Raw genomic sequence first — 21,762 nt, forward strand, 5'->3', positions numbered from 1 at the left:
GTCGGGAGCCCGCGTTGTGGTGAGATACACGGAGCTGACACCCTTCCAGGGGACCTCCTGTGTGCTGCCTCCCGTCGCGTCCCCCTCGCGTCCCCGGGCATCCCTGGCTCCCGACTCCACGATCCACCTTCCCCTCCTCCCTCTCCACTAAGGTGACTACTCCCCGCGATTGCACAGCGCGGATCTTGCCAGCCCGGGCAAAACCTGGAGAGCTGGAATCCCGCGCCCGGAGCGCCCCGGCGGCCACTGGGCATGCTCCGTTGTCAGGCAGGTTCGGGGCTGCAAGCCGCTTTTGCGCCTCGCGGATTCCTCCCGCGGCCGCGCGTCCTCCTCCTCCCGAGCAGGCAGCGGGCGCATGATGGCGGCGGCGGCGGCGGCAGGGAGCGCCAGCGGCGGTGGCAGCAGCGGCGGAGGCGGCGGCGGCAGCAGCAGCAGCGACACGTCCAGCACCGGCGAGGAGGAGCGGATGCGGCGCCTCTTCCAGACGTGCGACGGCGACGGGGACGGATACATTAGCAGGTACTGGGGAGGTACGCGAAACCGGCTGGGGCGCAACCAGCCTCTCCGCGCTGCCCTTGAGCCCTCCCCTGCCCGCTCGCCCCAACTTCCAGCAAGTTGCTCAGAAGCTCGCGGGAAAAGTTGGCTGCGACTTCGGGAGCGCGTCGCCGGCTCGGCCACCAAGGCGGAGGGGCTGATCTGCTCGCCTCCCCGTGGTGCCAGTTGGTCCAACTTTTCCCAGCGCTGTCTTTGTCTGGGCGTTAGGAGACATCTCTTTAGGATGCGAGTCCTCCCCGGGTCTTGGAGCGTTCGTGCCTGTGCAGAATCGAGTTCTGGCCCCTTGTCCCAGGGAGGAGGGGCTGCCCTGCAGCCTCTGGCTCCTGGTGTCAAGCTGCTGTGGCAGCATCAGTCCGGCTGCTCCGCGGACAGCCCCGAGACGGAACCAGGAGAGGGATGCGCTGTCAGTGACAGAGTTGGGCATGAAAACAGGCTGCGAAGAACTTTAGGGAGCTGCAGAGCCCCTGTGTTCCAAACTGCGGAACCCACAGAATGGACATAGCTTGCCACCCAGTACGGTTGGGAACCTGTTAGCTCGAGGGAAACCAAGCGCGCAGGCACAAACTGGGGGTTTAGAGGTGAGTCCCGAACGTAGACCCGACTCCCTAGCTCAGCTCCGCAAGCTGACCAGGTGAGCCTCCAGTGGGGTGTGAGCGCGAGACCACTTATAACACTCAGTGTGTTTGCTTCTGGACTCCCTGCGGGGATGCGTTGTAGCTTCCAGCCGCAGGGCTTGGCCAAATAATTATTTCTGCCCGCATTCTTAACACTTACAACACACAGATGACGAAGAAGTCACGCGTTATGTTTTATGATCAGCTTCTCTGAAGGGTTGACACAGAGCACTGAAGACCTTCCACGCTGAAATTTGAATTGCCTTCTAGGAAGGCCGCCTAAGTTGTCTATTACATGTTAGTTTAGCCTTTGCCTTGATGATAGTAAAGATCTCTGAAAATCCCAGGCTGCCTCCTGCTGATTGTCCTTGCCTACTTAGAGAGAAAAAAAAAAGAGTGGGGAATTCCCCCCACCCCTAATTTTTAAAAAAGATCTCTAAAACAGGTAATTTGACATGTAAGGTGTTGATAATTAAAAAAAAATAACTTATGTGGGACTCCATTCAGTTATGATGACTTGACTGAATCTTATTACTTCTCTAGAGTTTCACTTAGAGAGATGTCAGAAAACTTTATGGAGTAATTCTATTCTGAAATGAAAAAATATATATACTTCTAGTTGACTCCACGTAGATTTTTATCTGGAATTCTTTCCCTGTTTGGGTCCTATGATGAAAAATTTCATCATATAGTTTAGATTTTTTTTTTCCTGCTTGAATAGCCTACTTGAATTTCCTACTTGAGTGCCCATTATCTTATTTGTGATCATAAAAACAGTCTACATTCTTCACATTAGGATGCACAGAGAATTTAATTTCACGTGGGCAAGGGTGCATACAGAAAACGAGCAGACTTCTCTCCTCCCCTTCCTTTGATTTGGGTTTATCTGAACTACACTTTCTGTACAAATGTTCATATTATTTTGAATGGTGGTTCTATCTCCTCTGAAGAATTGTGAATTCTGTAGGCATAATCTGAGGACTTCGTTTTGGAAGATGAGGCATTGTGTGTAAGGGTGTGGTAGTAAACAGGAGATTTCAGATTAGAGTAGAAACCTGCTAAGGCAAAAGTGGAAAAAAAAAAAACCTATCCTTCCTTGAGCCATATCACTTTAATACATCTGCTTGAAAGTTGAAAGGTATGTGCAGTAATGAACCCTAAGCCATAACTTCACCTGTGGGCAGAGTTGCTCTGGACGTTATTTTATGCTGTGAAAAACTCCCATATAGGAGGAGTTCAGGGATGGCAATCTCATTGCAAGGAGGCACAAAGGAACCTCTTTAGAAGTATGTTTACATAGCACACGCAGTTTTACCTGGAATATATGTTTATTTGATACAGCTTGGGAAAGGATGTTATGAAGATAAGTGGCATTAAATGCCTTCCTCTCTGGAACTGCTCCTTTGTGCTACTTTTGTTAAATGACCTTTACTGACCGCTCTACAATGGGCGATGAGGAGTGGAGGGCTGTGAATTTTCTCTTTTATAATCATGAGAGTTGGACTTTCTACACTAAAACCTTAAAATTTGAAGAATCTTAAGATTCTTCAAAAGGTGTTAAGTTCATGCTCATGACATATACCACTGTATCTGTTAGGATTTCAGGTGGCTATATAAAATGGGAAACCAATGGGACAGTCAAATAAAGATGGACTTTCTCACCTAGAGGTCCAGAGGTGGTTCATTCAGGCTGGGCCAGCCGTTCCACAACAGTGTCAATGCCCAGCTTCCTTCCATCTTCTGCATCACTATTCTTCAGATAAAACATTCATCCTCATGGTTATCTTCTAGTCTTAAAGTGATTGCTCTGTTTCCAGCCTCATGTCCAAGTTCCAAGGAGAAAGGTATAAAAGGAAGATGAAATGAGTAGTGCCTATATCATTAGAGCAGAGCTTTCCCAAATCCCTTAATTGAAATCTTATTGGTTAAACTCACCTTATTGGTTAAACTCCATCACCTTACTATGCAGTAGTGTTCTTGCAGTAAAGGAAGGACATAATTTGATTAGTCACACCGCCTCCTAAACAAAATCTGAGTTCTGTTACTAAGAGCAGGGAATAGATATTGAGTAGGCAAGTAGCAACAAAACCTATAATAAAACTTGCATGGGAATGCTCTTTCAACTATTTTGGCTTTGGTCCTTGACTCAACTCTCATTCTCAAACAGGAGTGTGCCGGAAATCTCATGTTTGGAGGAAGGCTAGTGGAAGATATATAGACTGAGACCTGGAGGGGACACATAAACTCAGGGCACGCAAACTCGGGAAGACAGAGAGAAAGGGTGGGGCTTCAAATCTTCAATATTCTCTTGGCCCATACTTCTCCAGCAGGCTGACAAAAAAGGACACCAGCTCACTGGAGATTCCTGGAATTGCTGCCTCTGTCCAGGAACTCCCAGCCTCCCCCACCCACCGGGCTCCAGAACCATCCCTGTGGATAGTTAAGCTGGAGAAGACAACTACTCGTAGGTAGAGCCAGACTGCAGCTTGGACAGGGAGAATTGGGATTATAGTGGGACCATAGTAGGCTCTTCTGCTGCATTTCACTAACTTTATGATCACTTAACCCCACATTTTATAGTATTGAATTTTTTGGACCCTATTTACCATGGTATAGGAGGTGGTGGGGTTACTCTATTTGCTGAAATTAATTTCCCTTTGGAATTTTAAAGCTTCCTATTTTTACCTTTCAGTTTAAGAAACTGTCTTGAACATTTGACAGATACCCAAAACCAACATTTACATTTATATCAAGTAGCCAAGCCTCAGCTCAAACTTTGGTGCCTTAGAGAGAGCTTCCCTGACTACTGTATCCAAGTGGGTTAGCTCTTCCCCACCGTTATTTGCTATCATAGTGCCAGGGACTTTCTGCCATAGTACTCTCTACAGTCTATAATTGCATCTCTATTTCCTACTTTGTTTGCCTGTTTATTGTCAGTCTCCCACTAGTTGTAGCTTCATGAGGGTAGGAACCATGTTTATTTTGTTAAAATAGTACACTCTGGGGTGCCTGGGTGGCCCAGTGGGCTAAACATCTGACTCTTGATTTCAGCTTGGGTCTTGATCTCAGGGCCCTGGGCTCCATGTTGGGTGTGGATTCTACTTAAAACAAAAAAACCAAGCAAATAAACAGCAGCAACAACAACAACAACAACAACAAAAACAGTACAGTCAGGAGCTAGCACAGTATTTGCCATAAAGTATTCAATCAGTAAATTCTGATGAAGAAGTGACCGAGTATAAACACTGGTATGTTCATGTATTTTGAAAAATCTTCCAAGCATTTTCATTTTCAAGCATATTCCATATTTATAAAGTACTTTAAATGTGAGTGTATTTTATTAAAGAATATTTTTCTTTTAAAAACATTTATTTATTAGAGAGAGAGTGAGAGAGGGGTAAGGGACAGAGGGAGAAGAAGACTCCCTGCCAAGCTGGAAGCCCCATATGGGGCTCCATCCTGGGATCCTGGGATCATGACCTGGGTGGAAGGCAGATGCTTAAGCAACTAAGCCGCAGAGGTGCCCCAAGAATATTCTCTTTTGAAAATAACTGTGTTGGGCTCCCTGCTCAGCAGGGAGTCTGCTTCTCCCTCTGCTGCTCCCCCTGCTTGTACTCCCTGTCTGTCAAAAATAAATAAACGAATAAATAAATAAAATCTTGAAAAAATAACTTCTTATTATATAAAAGGTGTTGAAAAATTGGAAAATGCAGAAAAGTTTAAAAATAAAATAAAAATTATCAATTATCCTCAAGCCAAGGAATATCATTTCTATTTTCCTGGTGACATAGCTATATCACGTCATTCCTCTAGCACGTTAAAAATGATTGGACAGGGGCACCTGGGTAGCTCAGTGGATTTTGCATCTGCCTTCAGCTCAGGTCATGATCCCAGGGTCCTGGGATCCAGCCCTGCATCAGACTCCTGCTCAGCAGAGAACCTGTTTGAGATTCTCTCTCTCCCTCTGCCCCTCACCCCAGCTCATGCTCTCTTTCTCTCATAAATAAACTTGAAAAGATGCTTACTTTCCCCCTTTAAAAAAAAAATGGATAAAGGGAAAGACATCCCCTGTTCGTAGATAGGAAGATTTAATATTGTTATGATAGCAGTGCTCTCCAAAGTTGATCTACAGATTTAATGCGAACTTTCTCAAAATCCAAGCTGCCATTTTGTGCAGAAATTGATAATTTGACCCTAAAATTAATATGGAAGTTCAAGGGATCCAGAATAGTCAACACAATCATGAAAAGAAGAACAAAGGTGAATTCACACTTCCCAATTTCAAAACTTACTGCAAAACAACAGTCATCAAGACAGTGTGGTATTGACAAAAGGATAACCTATAGATCAGTGAAATAGAACTGAGAGTCCAGAAACAAGCCATGTGTCTATAGTGAATTTATATATTTTTTAAGATTTTATTTATTTATTTGACAGACAGAGATCACAAGTAGGCAGAGAGGCAGGCAGAGAGGGAGAAGGGAAAGCAGGCTCCCTGCCAAGCAGAGATCCTGATGCGGGGCTTGATTCCAGGACCCTGGGATCATGACCTGAGCTGAAGGCAGAGGCTTAACCCACTGAGCCACCCAGCTGCCCCTATAGTGAATTTATTTTCAATAAGAGCATGAAGACAAGGGTTTCAAAATCAAGGTGAAACAGAGAAAGGATTGACTTTTCAACAAATGGGGCTGGGGCAACTGCATAGCCACATGGGAAAGAATGAAGTTGGACATACGAAAATGTATATATTCCTCGTATACAAAATGTATGTGTTCCTCACATTCCTCTTATACAAAAATTAACTCAAAATGGATCAAAAACTTGAAATGTTAAGAGCTGAAACTATTAAACTCTTAGAAGAAAACATAGGACAAAATCTTTGTCATCTTGGATTTGGCAATAGGTTCTTATATATGATCCCAAAACATGGACTCTAAAAAAAGATAGATAAATTTGTTCTAATAAAAATTTTTAAAACTTGGGCTTCAAAGGACACTATCAGAAAAGTGAAAGGCCATCCAAAGAATGGGAAAAAATATTTACAAATCATATACTTGACGAAGAATTTGCGTCTGGATTATACAAGGAACTCTTACATCTCAATAATAAAAAGATAAACCAATTAAAAATGGACAAAGGATCTGAATAAACTTTTCTTCAAAGAAGACATACAGATGGCCAATAAACAATAAAAAGATGCTTATCATCATTAGCCACTAGGGAAATGCAAATCAAAACTCTAGTGAGACACGGGGCGCCTGGGTGGCTCAGTGGATTAAGCCGCTGCCTTCGGCTCAGGTCATGATCTCAGGGTCCTGGGATCGAGCCCCGCATCGGGCTCTCTGCTCCGCAGGGAACCTGCTTCCTCCTCTCTCTCTGCCTGCTTCTCTGCCTACTTGTGATCTCTCTCTCTGTCAAATAAATAAAAAATAAACATTAAAAAAAAAAACTCTAGTGAGACACTACCATATATCCAGTACGATGGCCATAATCAAAGTCAGATAGTAACAAGTGTTAGCAAGGATGTGGAGAAATCAGAATCCTCATAACTACTGGTAGGAATGTAAAAAGGTGCAGCCACTTGAGAAAAGAGTCTAGTAGATCCTCATAAACTTAAACATAGAATTAACATACATACCAGCAACTCTCCTCCTACGTATATATGCAAGAGAACTGAAGATATATATCCTCACACAGACTTGTACATGGATGTTCACAGCAGCTTTATTCATAATAGTCAAAGATGTAATCAACCCGAATGCCTATCGTCTGATGAATAAATAGAGAAGATGTGGTATAGCCAATACAACAGAATATTATTCAGTCAGAAAAAGGAATGAACTACTCTGAAACATGCTACAACACAGATGAGCCTTGAAAGTACTATGCTAAGTAAAAAGGTCCAGTCACAAAAGACTCCATATTATATGATTCTATTTATATGAAATGTCCAGAATATACAAATTTATAGAGACAGTAAGTAGATTAGTGGTTGCTTTAGGGCTGGGGAAATTGGGGAGATTGAAGGATGATAGCTGAACTGTCCAGGATTACTTTTTGAAGTGATGAAAATCTTCTAAAGTTGATTATAGTGATAGTTGCACAACTCTATGAATATACTAAAAGCCATTGGACCCAATGAATATACTAAAAGCCATTGGACCAACGTCACTTGGGTGAATTTTTGACACGTAGATTATATCTCAATAAAGCTGTCACCAAAATAAAGAAGATTGGAAAATGTGACTTGTAATTATAATATTCCATTATTTATTTAATTTCTTTAAGTCTTTTTCTATTGTTGGGCACTTAGATTGTTTCCAATTACTTGCTCTGGAATTTTATTAAATCTAAGATGCTATAAATTGGGACACCATTGTTTTCTATACCAATCACACTATGATAAGATACATATCATTGAATAGATTTTTAATTTTATTTTTGTTGGAAGTTCTGCCTTAAACTTCTTTAGTCATAGATTTTATTATATTTTACTGTTATGATAGATAAGAAAGGAAAACAGGCCATCAGAAAACAGGCAAATTACTTTTTGGTTCAGAGTATTGATGGTGGGTCCCAGTATCAGCCTCAATGGCATCAAAATATTCAGAGATGCAGCATTTCTTTAAAGGAGGCTCCACTCTTTCCTGTAGGCTCATTTAAGATGCTGACATCTCTCTGTAATCACCGATGTTGGTACTTCTGGTCTTACCAGATCATGTCAGTGGAAGATTCTCAGACAATAGCCAGAACTTGTATTCTTAAGGAAGCACTGAGAGTTATCCAGTCATGTTACCAGGAATAACAATGTGTTCGTGCTGCACACGCAGTGGTAACTATGTCAGTGCGGGGCCAAGAGAATTACAGGTATCATTTAGATTTCACAGTATTAATTCACTATGCATCTTAGAAGTTTGAAATACAGTATTTTATGTAATGCTAGAGTAAACCCTTTCATGGTTCCATGTACTGTATTATTAAAGAATGAATCTGAACTGAAATTATTAGTGAAACATATGAACGAGAATTGCTTTGCAAACGTTTTCTTCATCATCTTTGCACAAGAAAAGCAACTACAAGAGGTTTTCAGGTCAGATGGAGAATACTGTAGTGTTTAATTACAGAGTTACATAGTAAACCGACTCTATTATTCCTCCCCTGGACAGTTAGCAGAAATCGGGCTCGGGGAAGCTAGAGAGAAGACTCATTTGGCTTTAGAAGTTACAGGAGGCACTTGAACAAAAGGTAAATGGAGTAGAAAGACTAGGACTCCCAGATTCCTTGTCTCATGCCCAGGTAGATTCCCAAGACATAAAGATTATACCTAGAGGTAATAAGTCTGGAACACAATTTTTTTAAAAAAGATTTTATTTATTTGACAGACAGAGATCATGAGTGGGCAGAGAGGCAGGCGGGGGCAGGGAGGGGGGACGCAGGCTCCCTGCTGAGCAGAGAGCCCAATGTGGGGCTCAATCCTAGGACCCTGGGATCATGACCTGATCCGAAGGCAGAGGCTTAACCCACTGAGCCACCTAGGTGCCCCTGGGAACACATTTTTTTTTAAATTTTTTATTTATTTCTTATTTTTTTATAAACATATAATGTATTTTTATCCCCAGGGGTACAGGTCTGTGACTCGCTAGGTTTACACACTTTTTAAAGGAGAGCCCTTGGTGATATTCAAAGAATAGCACAACCAAACCAAACTTTCAAGAAACTTAATAATACTGAAAGCCTCAAAGCTATAATCAAATCATAATGTCACCCAGAAAAGCACAAATGGAACCTAATTGAGGGGAAAAAAGGAAATCCATTATAACTAATATGAGGGAGAGAATTTTGAATGGGACAAATTTGGTACCTAATCATCCAGAAGAGCCCATTTTGATATATAGTATTTCCTTAATTGGATCACACATTCTTCATATGTAAAGACTCTTAAGAATCATCTATCATATGGGGCGCCTGGGTGGCTCAGTGGGTTAAGCCTCTGTCTTTGGCCCAGGTCATGATCTCGGGGTCCTGGGATCAAGCCCCGCATCAGGCTCTCTGCTCAACAGGGAGCCTGCTTCCCCCTCTCTCTCTGCCTGCCTCCTTGCCTACTTGTGATCGCTCTCTCTCTCTCTCTCTCTCTGTGTCAAATAAATAAATACTTAAAAAAAAAAAAAGGAATCATCTAGCATAGCGCTTCCCTAACTTGAGTCACTTGTCTACCGCATTTATGATCCTTCCCCATCACTGACCACAACCTCTCCCTTGAATTTAAGACAGGTATGTGCAGGAACTGCGTATTTGACTTGCATGTCTGAAAGTATCTCAGACTTACCTACCATGTGCAAAACAAAATTCCTGACTCCTCTCCCCAACTCTTCTTCCCTCTGTTTTCTCCATTGGAGTAAATGGTCTTCCCTTGCTAGAGTAGAGGCTCAAGTCAAAAAATAAAGTCAACCTGCTTTCTTGTCTTTTCTAATAGTACATTCAGTCCATTAGCAAACCCACCAATTCTGCTTTTAAAATATAGCTTCTATCTGATAGTTTCTCATCACCTTCCTACTCTAGGTCCAAATCATCACCCATCTCACACTGAGATTAGTAAAACTGGCTCCTTCTTCTGTCTGGCCCCCTCCACTCTCTCCACACACTCAGATTATGCATACTGCAGCCAGGTGACCTATTAAAGAGTAAGTCATGTCATGTTATTTATCTGCAACATAGTGGACAGGGCACTGGATTTGAGTCAGGAAAGCTGGGTTCACCTCGGCTCTGCTACTAAGTAGTCATGTGACTTGGTACCAGTATCTGTCTCTGTCTTAGTTTCCTTACCTATAACGTAAGATGATAAAACACTCATCTGTGCTTTCTCCTGCTTGGAGTTGGTTGAAATTCTTGAGTCTGTAGATTTAGTTTTCATCAAATTTGGAAATTAGCCAGCCATTATTCTTTTCAAACATCTTTTCTGTTCCCTTTCTAATGTCTTTTTGGTACTCCAGTTATGCATGTATTAGATTGCTTGGTATTTGCCCACTTGTCGTTGAGGCTCTGTTAACTTTTTCCTCATCTTTTTTCTTTTTGTGTTTCCATTTGGAGAGTGTCTATTGCTATATCTTCAAATTCTCTGGTCTTTTCTGAAGTGTCTAGGCTGCTATTAATCTCATTCATATTTCATTGTATTTTTAGTCCTTTGAATATATGGAGCATATTTATAATAGCTACTTTTGACTTCCTTGTCTGCTAATTCCATCATTTCTGTCATTTCTGGGTCTGTTTCTATTGATTAATTTTTCTACTGAATGTGGAGCGTAGTTCTCTTTCTTTGCATGCTGGATAATTTTTGATAGAAGGAAGGACATTATAACTCATTGAGTTCTGGTTTTTGTTGTATTCCTTTACTTTGTTCTGGCATGCACTTGTCCCTGGATCTTTTGGGAACTTGTCTTTGAGCTTTGTTAGGCAGGATCAGAATAACCTTCAGCCTAGGGTTAATTTAGCCTCGGCAGATCTCTGGAGCTCTCTCTTTCTGAGGCATTCCCTCCTCTCTGCACCACAAATTCTATCCACCTTGAATTTGCTGAACTTTGTTCTCTATCTCAGCTCAGCGGGACCACTGGGTTATGTTGGATTCCCTCTCCTGTTCTGCAGTGTGTAAACTGTCTCCAGGCAGTAAGTTGGTATAATTGTAGGCTCTTCTTGCTGGTTTACCTTTACACAGGGATTTTAGTCTTGTGTTGCCTGTTATATAATGTCTGGAAATTATTATTTCTTTTTTTTTTTTTATTTATCTGACAGAGAGAAATCACAACTAGGCAGAGAAGCAGGCAGAGAGAGAGGAGGAAGCAGGCTCCCTGCGGAGCAGAGAGCCCGATGCGGGGCTCGATCCCAGGACCCTGAGATCATGACCTGAGCCGAAGGCAGAGGCTTTAACCCACTGAGCCACCCAGGCGCCCCTCTTTTTTTTTTTTTTAAAGATTTTTTTTTATTTGACAGAGATCACAAGTAGGCAGAGAGGCAGGCAGAGAGAGAGAGGAAGGGAAGCAGGCTCCCCGCTGAGCAGAGAATCCGACATGGGGCTCGATCCCAGGACCCTGGGATTATGACCTGAGCCGAAGGCAGCGGCTTAACCCACTGAGCCACCCAGGCGCCCCTGGAAATTATTATTTCTTATGTTTTGTACGGATTTCTAGTTTTTTTTAGGTAGGAAAGTAAATCCAGTCTCTGTGATTATCTAAAGACCTCAAGTGGAGTCTTGATTTTTCTTTTTCTGTGTCTTCAAGTGAGCCTCCCTATTTGGAAACACTGTTTAATTAAGTTTACATGTAAATAATTTTATAATAACATTTACAGCAATATCTTACTATCTTCAAGCTACTACCTACAGCCTAGGCCCACATATCTTTTTTGTTTTTTTAAACTAACATTATTTGGGCACCTGGGTAGCTCAGTCATTTGAGCATCTGACTTTTGGTTTCGGATCAGGTAGTGATCTCGTGGTTTGAACCCTGAGCCAGGCTCCTCTCTCAGTGTGGAGTCTGCTTCAGATTCCTTCTCCCTCTTCCTCCCCCTCTGCCCCTCCCTGCTTATGTGTGCGCTCTCTCTCTCTCTCACTCTCTCTCTCAAATGAATAAATAAATAAAATCTTAAGGAAAAACTAGCTAAAATTTTGAGTGCTTACTGTGTGTTAGCCTGTACCCTAAACCAACATCTTATATACATGACCTCAGTTACTACTCACAATAGCCCCTTTGAAAAGAGAATTATTATTACATGCAATTTAAGATGAGAAAAACAGGCTCAGAGATACTCTTATTTGCTCAAGATTCCACAGTTAGTAAGAGCCGAATATCAACTGATGTCTTTGGTTCTCAAACGAATGTCTTGACCACTATTCAGTGCTGCTTTTCACATGTGTTTCTTTCAGATATTTTCTAACAGCTTTATTGAGATATAAATTGCATACTATACTGCCCATTTAAAGTGTACAATTTGGGGCACCTGGGTGGCTCAGGGCATTAAGCATCCGGCTCTTGATCTCAGTTTGGGTCTTGATCTCAGAGTTGTGAATTCAAGCCCTGTGTTGGGGTCCAGACTGGGTGTGGAACCTACTTAAAGAAAGAAAGAAAGAAGAAAGAAAGAAAGAAAAGAAAAGGTACAATTCAATGTGTGTGGGTTTTCTTTGTTGTTGTTTTGGTTTTGGTTTTCAGTATATTCACGGTTTTGCAACCACCATCATAATCAATTTTAGAACATTTTTATCACCTCAGTAAGAGGCCCTTTACCCTTTAGCAGTATTCTTCCATCTTTCCCCAAACTTTCCAGTCCTAAGCAATGACTAATTTACTTTCTGCCTCCACAGATTTGCCTACTATGGACATTCATGCAAATGGAATCATATATTATGAGACCTTTTGCTGCTTGTGTTTTGATGACATATCCAAGGAGTCTTTGTCTAACCCAAGGTCACCTATGTTTTCTTCTAAGAGTTTTATAGTTTTAGTTCGTGCATTTAGGTCTATGTACCATTTCGAGTTAATATTTGTGTGTGGTGTGAAGAAAGGGTCCAGGTTGATTCTTTTGCACGTGGATATCCAGTTGTCCTAGCATCATTTATTGAAAAAACTATTCTTTTCCCATTTTCATGGCAACTTTGTAAAAAATCCATTGACCATAACTGTAAGGGTATATTTTTGGACTTTCATTTCTTTTCCATTGATACATATGCCCTTTTTTTTGTATCAGTACTAACTACAGTGTCTTAATTACTGTTGCTTTGTGGTAGTTCTTGATATCAACAAATGTGAATCCTTCCACCTGGTTCTCTTTTTCAAGATTGTTTGGCTCTTCTTAGTTCCTTGAGTTCCCATACAAATTTTAGGATGAGCCTGTCAATTTCTTTGACCCAAATAGCTGGGATTTTTTGATAGGGATTGTGTTGAATATACAGATCAGTTTGTTCACATGCATTTTTAGTAACTTTATTTTTTCAGGGTATTTTTATTTTTTCTCCTAGCCCACATTTTTATTTCACAGTCCTTTTATTTTGAGTCAGTATATTAGTATTAGTAAATGTCTAAATAATGGCATGCGTTTATGGAAGCCTTTATAGTTTGTAATCAATTAGTCCACACGTTATCTCATGTCATCCTTGCAACAGAAATTAGTATTTCTATTTTAAGACAAGGAACCATGATAACAAAGCCTCTGCAGGAAGGATGAATCTGTGGCCCTACTTGAGGGACTTTTCCATCATACATGCTGCCAAGCTAACACAAGAAAATGTATTTTCCCCAAAGCCTTACATTTCTTTACTGTTTAATTTACCCAAGGTCTATGGTGAGGGTGAATTTTCATTTTATAACTGGTTTCTTAGCATAAGTGGGAATGGCATTTAAATACTTGGTACAGAAGGTGAGGCATTTGCATTCTAAATGAAGTTCCATGGGAGACTCAGCTGGGGAGACTCTCTGTTGTTCCGCAAATTGAAAATCTCTTTAAGTGTTAGTCCCAGAGTAGAAACCATATGGAGAGAAAGGGCATTTCCTTAGAGAACAGTTAATCGTCAGCTTCTCATTGTCATTTCAAAATGTCAGTTTAAATATATAAATGAGTAATTCCTAAATTCATGCCACTGATTATTGCTGACAGCCCGACGGGAGAAAAAACAGTTGGGTCAGCCGACCTGGGTAAGGACTCCTGGACTTACTCATTTTTCAAACATTTGGGTTCCTAATGAAGTGAGAATGTAAACAAACACATCTCTAGATTGACCGATAAGCATTACATGTATCTGTCTGACGGGACAGATGTTAGTTGAGTTTAAGTGTAGCCTTCAGTTGAATATTTAGTTGTAACACTTGCACTTGGAAAATTCTAGATAGATGTGCTGTGTGTTTATTATTATTATCATTATTTTTAACATTCACAACAACTAATGTAGATGTAAACGATACTTAAGATGCATTTTTTTTAGACTTGATGTTGGTGTTAATTGGGCATCTATTTAACGTAATGGCAAGTGCAGTGGTGTCACACCTGTTATCTATTGTTTAAAACATCAGTATGTGCAAATTTGTGGTACAGATGAAGGAGATCAGAAAATAGATGGGGTGAAGGGCAGCATTTGTATGAAAATGTGGCTGCATTTCCTTTAAATGTCAGTGTTTTTCACTTATTTACAACAATCGAGAACTTCTTTAGGGGAAAAAACAAGCTTAAGAGAACATTTACATTTGAGTAAGGGTGTGAGTAAGACTATGACAAATTTATGTACTATAGAGTCTTTTTCTTTTTTTAAGATTTTTATTTATTTATTTGACAGACAGAGATCGCAAGTAGGCAGAGAGGCAGGCAGAGGTCGGCGGGGGGGGAGCAGACTCCTTGCCAAGCAGAGAGCCCGATGCGGGGCGCCCCCATCCCAGGGCCCTGGGATCATGACCTGAACCAAAGGCAGAGGCTTTAACCCACTGAGCCACCCAGGCGCCCCTATGTACTATAGAGTCTTATTTATTTATTTATTTATTAAGATTTTATTTATTTATTTGGCAGAGATCACAAGCAGGCAGAGAGGCAGGCGGGGGTGGGGGGTAGGGGGAGGAGCAGAGAGCCTGCTGAGCAGAGAGCCCGATGTGGGACTTGATCCCAGAACCCTGGGATCATGACCTGAGCCTAAGGCAGAGACTTTAACCCACTGAGCCACCCAGGTGCCCCATATGCACTATAGAGTCTTAACCTAAGTTTATTTCATGATAAACAGGATGAAAATCAATGTGAGGATATTGTTGGGGAAGTAATTCTTCTAAAAAGTGTGGTGGCAGTTTTACATTTGTTACAAGCAGAGTGAAATCACTGCTGCTCATCCTCCTCCACCTTCTTGGTTCCCTAAACTCCTTCATTCCTAATCACAGTTATTGTCCTAGTGTCCTAACCTGTAGACTCTGCCCATCCAGGCCTCCCTACATGAATGTCAAAGTCATTCTTCACTAACATTTTTCTATAACTGAGCAGGAAGCTCTTCTTAAAGTCCTTCAACAGTTGTCCATTTCTTTCGGATAAGTTCGGACTCCTTCTAGAGACATTTAATTTGAGGCCCTTGGCCATCTGGCACCGTGGCTCTGTCCAGCATGTCTGCCCAGATGTTCTAAGCATCACGCTTTGCACACATAGCTCCTTCCGTAAGTGCCCTTCTCTCCCCATTGTCTCCCCAATGAACGCCTTCTTATTTTTCTCTAGACTGTGTTCTCATGCAGCTCTTTCTCTGGAGACTTCCCTGATGCCTTGGGACCTTAGACACTCCTAGGTCAGCCCTGCTCACATTTCATATTTTTACTCTTTCCATTTCCTGCCTTTCCATACTTAACATACTTAAGGCAGAGACTACACTTTTTTTTTTGTCTTTGTAACCACAGTGCCCAACATTTTTTTTTTAAGATTTTATTTATTTGACAGATAGAGACCACAAGTAGGTGAAGAGGCAGGCAGAGAGAGAGGAAGGGAAAAAGGCTCCCCGCTGAGCAGAGAGCCCCATGCAGGGGCTCGACCCCAGAACCCTGGGATCATGACCTGAGCCGAAGGCAGAGGCTTTAACCCACTGAGCCACCCAGGCGCCCTACAGTGCCCAACATTTAATAGAAACTGAGTAAGCAGATAAAAGTGTTCAGTGGATAATAGTAATTTCAAACACTTTAGAATTTTTAGAAAAAGATTTTTCAGGATTAGTCCAGTTCAAAAAAAGCGGCAGAATTTATATTTGAAAATGCATATTGTGTGCGCTTTACCTAATGTAACATATCAGTGTGGTGGGGATTCAACGCCCCGCTGCCAACTGGTCATGTGACGTTAGGCAAGCTACACCAGCCTCTCCAATCCATTTCTTCTTCTGTAAAATGATTTTAACATCTTTTCCGGGACTGAAATACCTTCATTTTGTAGACTCTGGGTCCCAGCTCAGGATTTTGGATTACTCACGGTGCTTACATTAGTCTCTGTTGGGCAACCGTTTGGTATTTGTTCATGAGCTAACCCTGATGAATCCACAGTTTCTCGGCAATAGTAGCTGTTCTCATCTAAGAACCTTCAGTACCAAAACGGTGAACTCTTGATCGGGTTTTTGTCTGTTCCTAAGTACTGGTTATGAGATGAAGTGAACTTAAAAACTATTCTGACTTTTGTGTCCTAGTTGTTATTAAAAAGTTGGTGGATAGCTGTCCCCATGGTTCTATCTTGACTCTCTCAGGCTATGTAAAAGCTTAGAAAGGGAAGATTTTCAAGTTAACGTTTTTATCGCCCACTTTTCTGAGCCTATTCCTCTGTGGTTACTGAGTATTCACAGTAAGCTAACATTTTAAGGTAACGATAGAATAAAAATAAGGGAATTTTCCCAATCATAATTTACGTTTTAGTAATTTCAATTTAACTCTGTTTGCTTACCAGATTATAAGCTTTGTGAATGTGACAACCATGCCTTTCTATCTCTCATACCACCCAACACCATCCCTTGCTCATGGATGCTATGTACATAGATGCTAAGTCGGTGCTGAATGAATGAACTGATGGATTGTTATTATGTTACAATAGAATTACGTTGCTGCTGCCACACTCGCAAGATAGGATTTTCATCTTTTTCATTCCTAAAATAGAGAAAAACCTCCTATGCCAATATTAACCTGTCTTAACTGTATGCTTTCATGATTCTAGAATTACCATCTGTGAAATAACATGGGATGAGGAAATTGCAAAGGATATTGTCTTTTGATCTCTTAAGCTAATTTGTTAAAGCCTCCTTCCTATTCTGATGTAAAATACAGGTTTCCTTGACGGAAGAGTTACTATTCACAGTGCTTTGTCATTTTCTAGAGTTCCTTGTGAATCTTCAGTACTCAGAGCCTCTGAAAACTATCATAGGAGAGTGAATTTAAGAATAGTGATTTTAATTTTAATTTAATTTTTCAAAGATTTTATTTATTTACTTGAGAGAGAGAGAATATGAGAGAGAGAGAGAGAGAGAGAAAGAGAGAGAGCACAAGCAGGGGGCAGAGGGAGAGGGAGAAGCAGACTCTCTCCTGAGCAGGGAGCACACCACAGGACTTAATCCCAGGACCCTGGAATCATGACTTGAACTGAAGGCAGACATTTAACCAGCTGAGCCACCCAAATGCCCTGGTTTTTATTTTTAGACATTCATTGAATGCCCACTGCATGTATGGAGGAATATAGAGACGGGTGTGTTGTAACTCCTGCCCTTAAGGAATATTTGGTCTTATGCAATAAGTCCACCCATGACCAGAAACAAGGAAAAGTGCAATGTGCTTAGGAAGTTTCTGGGAAAAGAGAAAAAACAACCAGTTTGACTTTATAGAAGGATATTGTTCTAGTCAGGGCTGAGTTTGTTGCAAGGAATAGGGATCAGGCCCAGAATGGCCTCTGAGCCTCACTTCCCCTCCTTGATCATGGCCTCTTTCTTTACTTCAGCCACATGGCTCTAGTGATCGGTCGTTCCCTGCTTCCCCGCTCTCTCCCGTGCACCAGCGAGCCCGGTGCAGCACTGATGACGTGGGGAGACCACTCCCCAGAGGCCCTGGCTTCCTCTGTGGCTGTCTGAAGAGTCAGACGCACAGACCTGAGGTGTTGTGGAGGTCACTCCCTGAGGGGCAGCAATCAGTGAGAGACAGGAGATGGGAGGAACAAGTTGAGAAGTTGCTCCTCCTTCTCCCTGAGAAACTATTCCCAGTGCAGTCGTTTCTTATGGTCTCTCTGGAGACGTCATGTAAGACCAAATAAGCAGCGGTTTCAAAGCTGTGGCCAGGTTGGTTATGCACTCCCTTATATTGGTTCTCCCCACTGTTTCCTCACTTAGATTTCCTCCTCACTCTGGCTTCCCTGAGATTGCACCCCTAATAAAATATAAGCATGTAAGCTTAAAATAGAGCCCATATAACCAGTTCATAAACATCCATTTGAAATAGTAAACATACAAAGAGATGCACGCACAGATAAGATGTAGTGCCCTTTATTAGTTGCCCCCACACCCTCTATCCTCACTTTTCTTCTTCCCAGGAGATCCCTAGCGGAAGTGCGGCCTGCCCCTCTGCCTACAAGAAACCCCCATGGTACTGGGTCCCACTTCCAAATGTAATGGGAAGCCGGATTGATCTAAGGTCATCCCAACCTCTTACCAACAGTCGGGTTAGGAATGGGTGTCTGAGGCAACTTGGACTAATGAGTCTCTAGAAAATGTTTGCAGGAGATTTCTGGGCAAGTTTTCCACATTCTTCTGGTAGGGTTTCTGGAAGCAACTCCTTCTTCCCTTCCCTTCCAACTGGGACATGGACCTGAAGAGGATGCAAGTGCCCTCCCTTGTCCGTAGCAGCCACCCACAGATCCAAAGGGAAATTAATACTAGGATGAAGACCACACATTGAAGGGAGAGAACAGCATGGAGAAAGCTAGAGCCTTGACGATACTGATAGAACCATGGAAACCTACCCTGCCTCTAAACTTCCTACTGTAAAAGCCAATACATTTCTTTATTAAAGATTGCTTGAGTTATTTTTTTGATTTATATGCCAAAGCATCCTAGAACACTCATGTGTTTTTGTAGATGGGATTTTGTTATGCATGAACTATACCATATAGACTTTCCTTGGAAATATAGATCTTATATCACCATTTAAAATTAATTCCATGGTTTGTGTGTGTATAAAATGTGATATATTATGCTAGTTATCTCTCTAAAGAAATTTAATTTTACTTTCTGTCTTAGTTATTTCTTGCTTGTCCCCAAACTCAGTGCTTTAAAACAACACATATTCATCATTTCAGTGTCATGGGTCTTAAATCCAGGCATGGCTTAGTTGGGTCCTTCGTTTTAGGGACTCTCAGGAGGCAGCCATCAAGGTATCAGTTAAGGGGGCACCTGGGTGGCTCAGTGGGTTAAAGCCTCTGCCTCTGGCTCGGGTCATGATCTCAGGGTCCTGGGATCGAGCCCCACATCGGGCTCTCTGCTCAGCAGGGAGCCTGCTTCCTCCTCTCTCTGCCTGCCTCTCTGCCTACTTGTGATCTCTGCTGTCAAATAAATAAATAAATAATCTTTAAAAAAAAAAAAAAAGTATCAGTTAAGGCCAGAGTCATCTTCAACTGGGCAGGATTCATTTCCAACCTCGTGCAGTAGTTGCCGACAGGATTCAGTTCCTCGAGGGCTGTTGGATGAGGGCCTTAGTCCCTTACTCACTGTTGACCAGAGGCCACCCTCACTGTATTTCTTACCAAGTGTCCCTTTTTACCAGAATCCAGAGAAACAGTGCCAATGAGACAAAAGTCAGTCTTTCATAATCTGATCTCAGATGTGATGTCCCATCACTTGGGCCGTACTCTGTTCTTCAGAAGCAAGTCACGTGGTCTAGCTGACATTCAAGGGGGGGCGCGCTACACATGGGTGTGACAACCAGGAGGCAGGGATCATGTGGAGCTATTTAGAAGGCTGCCCATCACACTTTCTTTTATAAACAGTGTTGTGGAAATATTCTTATGCATACATCTCTGAAAACTCCTTCTGCTATGGGCTGAATTGTGCGCCCTCCCATTCGTGTGTTGAAGTCCTAACTCCAGTACCTCAGACTGTGACTATATTTGGAGATAGGATCTTTCAAGAGGTAAATAAGGTTTAAATGAGGCTTTAGGGTAGACCCTAGTCCAGTATGACTAGTGTCCTTATAAGAAGTGATTAGGACATAGATCCGTGCACAGAGGAAGCCCATGTGAGGACACAGGGAAAATATGGGCGTCTACAAGCCAAAGAGAGAGTCCTCAGAAGGAAACCGGCTTGATGACACTTGAACTGGACTTCCGGCCTCCGGAACTGTGAGGGCAACCGCAAATTTCTGTTGTTTAAACCACCCAGTCTGTGGTACTGTGTTATGGCAGCTCTAGCAAACTAATAAACCCTTCTGTTAATATCTGGGTTAATCTATTATTAATTGCCTTCCAGAATTTACTTTGCCATCTGCAGTCTATAAAAGTGCCTGTTTCCTCACATATTTAGTAACATTAAATGTTATTACCCTTTAAAAAAAAAAAAGATTTATTTATTTATTTTAGAGGCGAGGGGAGAGAGAGAGAGAGCGTGCATGCATGTGCACAGGGCTAGTGGGGGGAGAGCAGGCCAGAGGGAGAGAGAGTCCTAAGCAGGCTCCGTGCTGAACGCAGAGCCCAACATGGCGCTCAATCTGATCACACAGAGACCATGACCTGAGCCAAAACTACGAGTCAGATGCCCATCCAGCTGTACCACCCAGGTGTCCCTTTACTACCTTTTTTAATCTTCATCAATCTGACATCTGAATGATGGTATAAAATGACTAACTTTACAAGTATTTGAATCCTAGTGAGTTTGGACATGCTTTCCATTTATTTATTGACTACCTGTATTTCTAACTTTTGAATTTTCTCTGTGCTCTTTTTTTCTGTTAGGGAATTTGTTTTTCTTTTTGACTTACAAAGAAGTCTTTTTATGTTGGGGACATTAATCTTTTGTCAGGGTGCAAATGTTTTCTCCCAGTTTTTATATTCTTTTAAAATTTGTGCTATCATTTGCAAAATATAAGTTTTAAATTTTTGTGGAGCCAAATCTGTCACTTTTTTCTTTTACTTTTGCCCATGTTAAGGCTCTAATGAACCCAGGAGATACATATTGATATTATTTTCTTATAGCTATCTTATGGGTTCATTTTATAATTAAAATGTCCAAGCCCTTGGGGCGCCTGGGTGGCTCAGTGGGTTAAGTAAAGTCTCTGCCTTCAGCTCGGGTCATAATCCCAGGGTCCTGGGATCAAGACCCATACCAGGCTCTCTGCTCAGTGGGGAGCCAGCTTCCCCCTCTCTCTGCCTGCCTCTCTGCCTACTTGTGTGCTCTCTCTCTGTCAAATAAATAAATAAAATCTTTTTAAAAATAAATAAAATGTCTAAGCCCTTTAAATTTATGTGCATATAATTTACGTGACAGTAAACATCATTTTTCCCCTAAATGGTTAATAAATTGTCCTAATCTCATTTAATGAATCTATCCTTTCCCTATTGATTTGAAAGTACACATTTTATTGTGTATTGACTTTAAAAATATGAATTTGCATCTGATTATGGATTCTACATTTTCTTTTATTGATCTCCATGTTCTTGTATTAATATTGTTTACTTTGTAATATTATTCAGTATTTCATATGAATTACCTCCCTTCATCATCTCTCCTCAACACTCTGCCCACCCCTGCAAAAAAGCCATCTTGGCTATTTTCAGACATTTTTTCCTCCCAGAAGAATTTTAGAAATTCCGTGGAACTTTAGCTGGAATTGTGATATATTTCTATATTAGTTTAGAAAGAATTGATATCTCTGTAAGCCAATTGTTTCACAAGAAGGATTATATGTCTCTGTATTTACTCAAGTGATTTTTAGATGTCACTCAGTGGTTTTTCTCATATTTACACCTTGTTTTTTGTTTCTATCTTTCCCTCCAAATTTTTTTACTATCATATATGGAGCTTTTAAGAATTTTTTTCTAGTTGATAATTGATGGTATATATATTTAAGCTATTTTTATCCCTTCAAAT

General features: G+C 41.5%; 1 protein-coding gene across 1 annotated transcript in view; it reads left to right on the forward strand.

Annotated features, from left to right (window-relative positions):
• The first annotated feature begins 355 nt into the window (after positions 1–355).
• The window catches only part of MCC (MCC regulator of WNT signaling pathway), a 421,104-nt gene continuing 399,697 nt past the window's right edge, over positions 356–21,762 (forward strand). Inside the window, exon 1 of the mRNA XM_046001224.1 lies at positions 356–519. Within this exon, the coding sequence (XP_045857180.1) occupies positions 356–519 (164 nt within the window). The remainder of the gene's footprint in view (positions 520–21,762) is intronic.

This window comes from Meles meles, chromosome 3 (genome assembly GCF_922984935.1).
Source record: "Meles meles chromosome 3, mMelMel3.1 paternal haplotype, whole genome shotgun sequence".
Classification (NCBI taxonomy): domain Eukaryota; kingdom Metazoa; phylum Chordata; class Mammalia; order Carnivora; family Mustelidae; genus Meles; species Meles meles.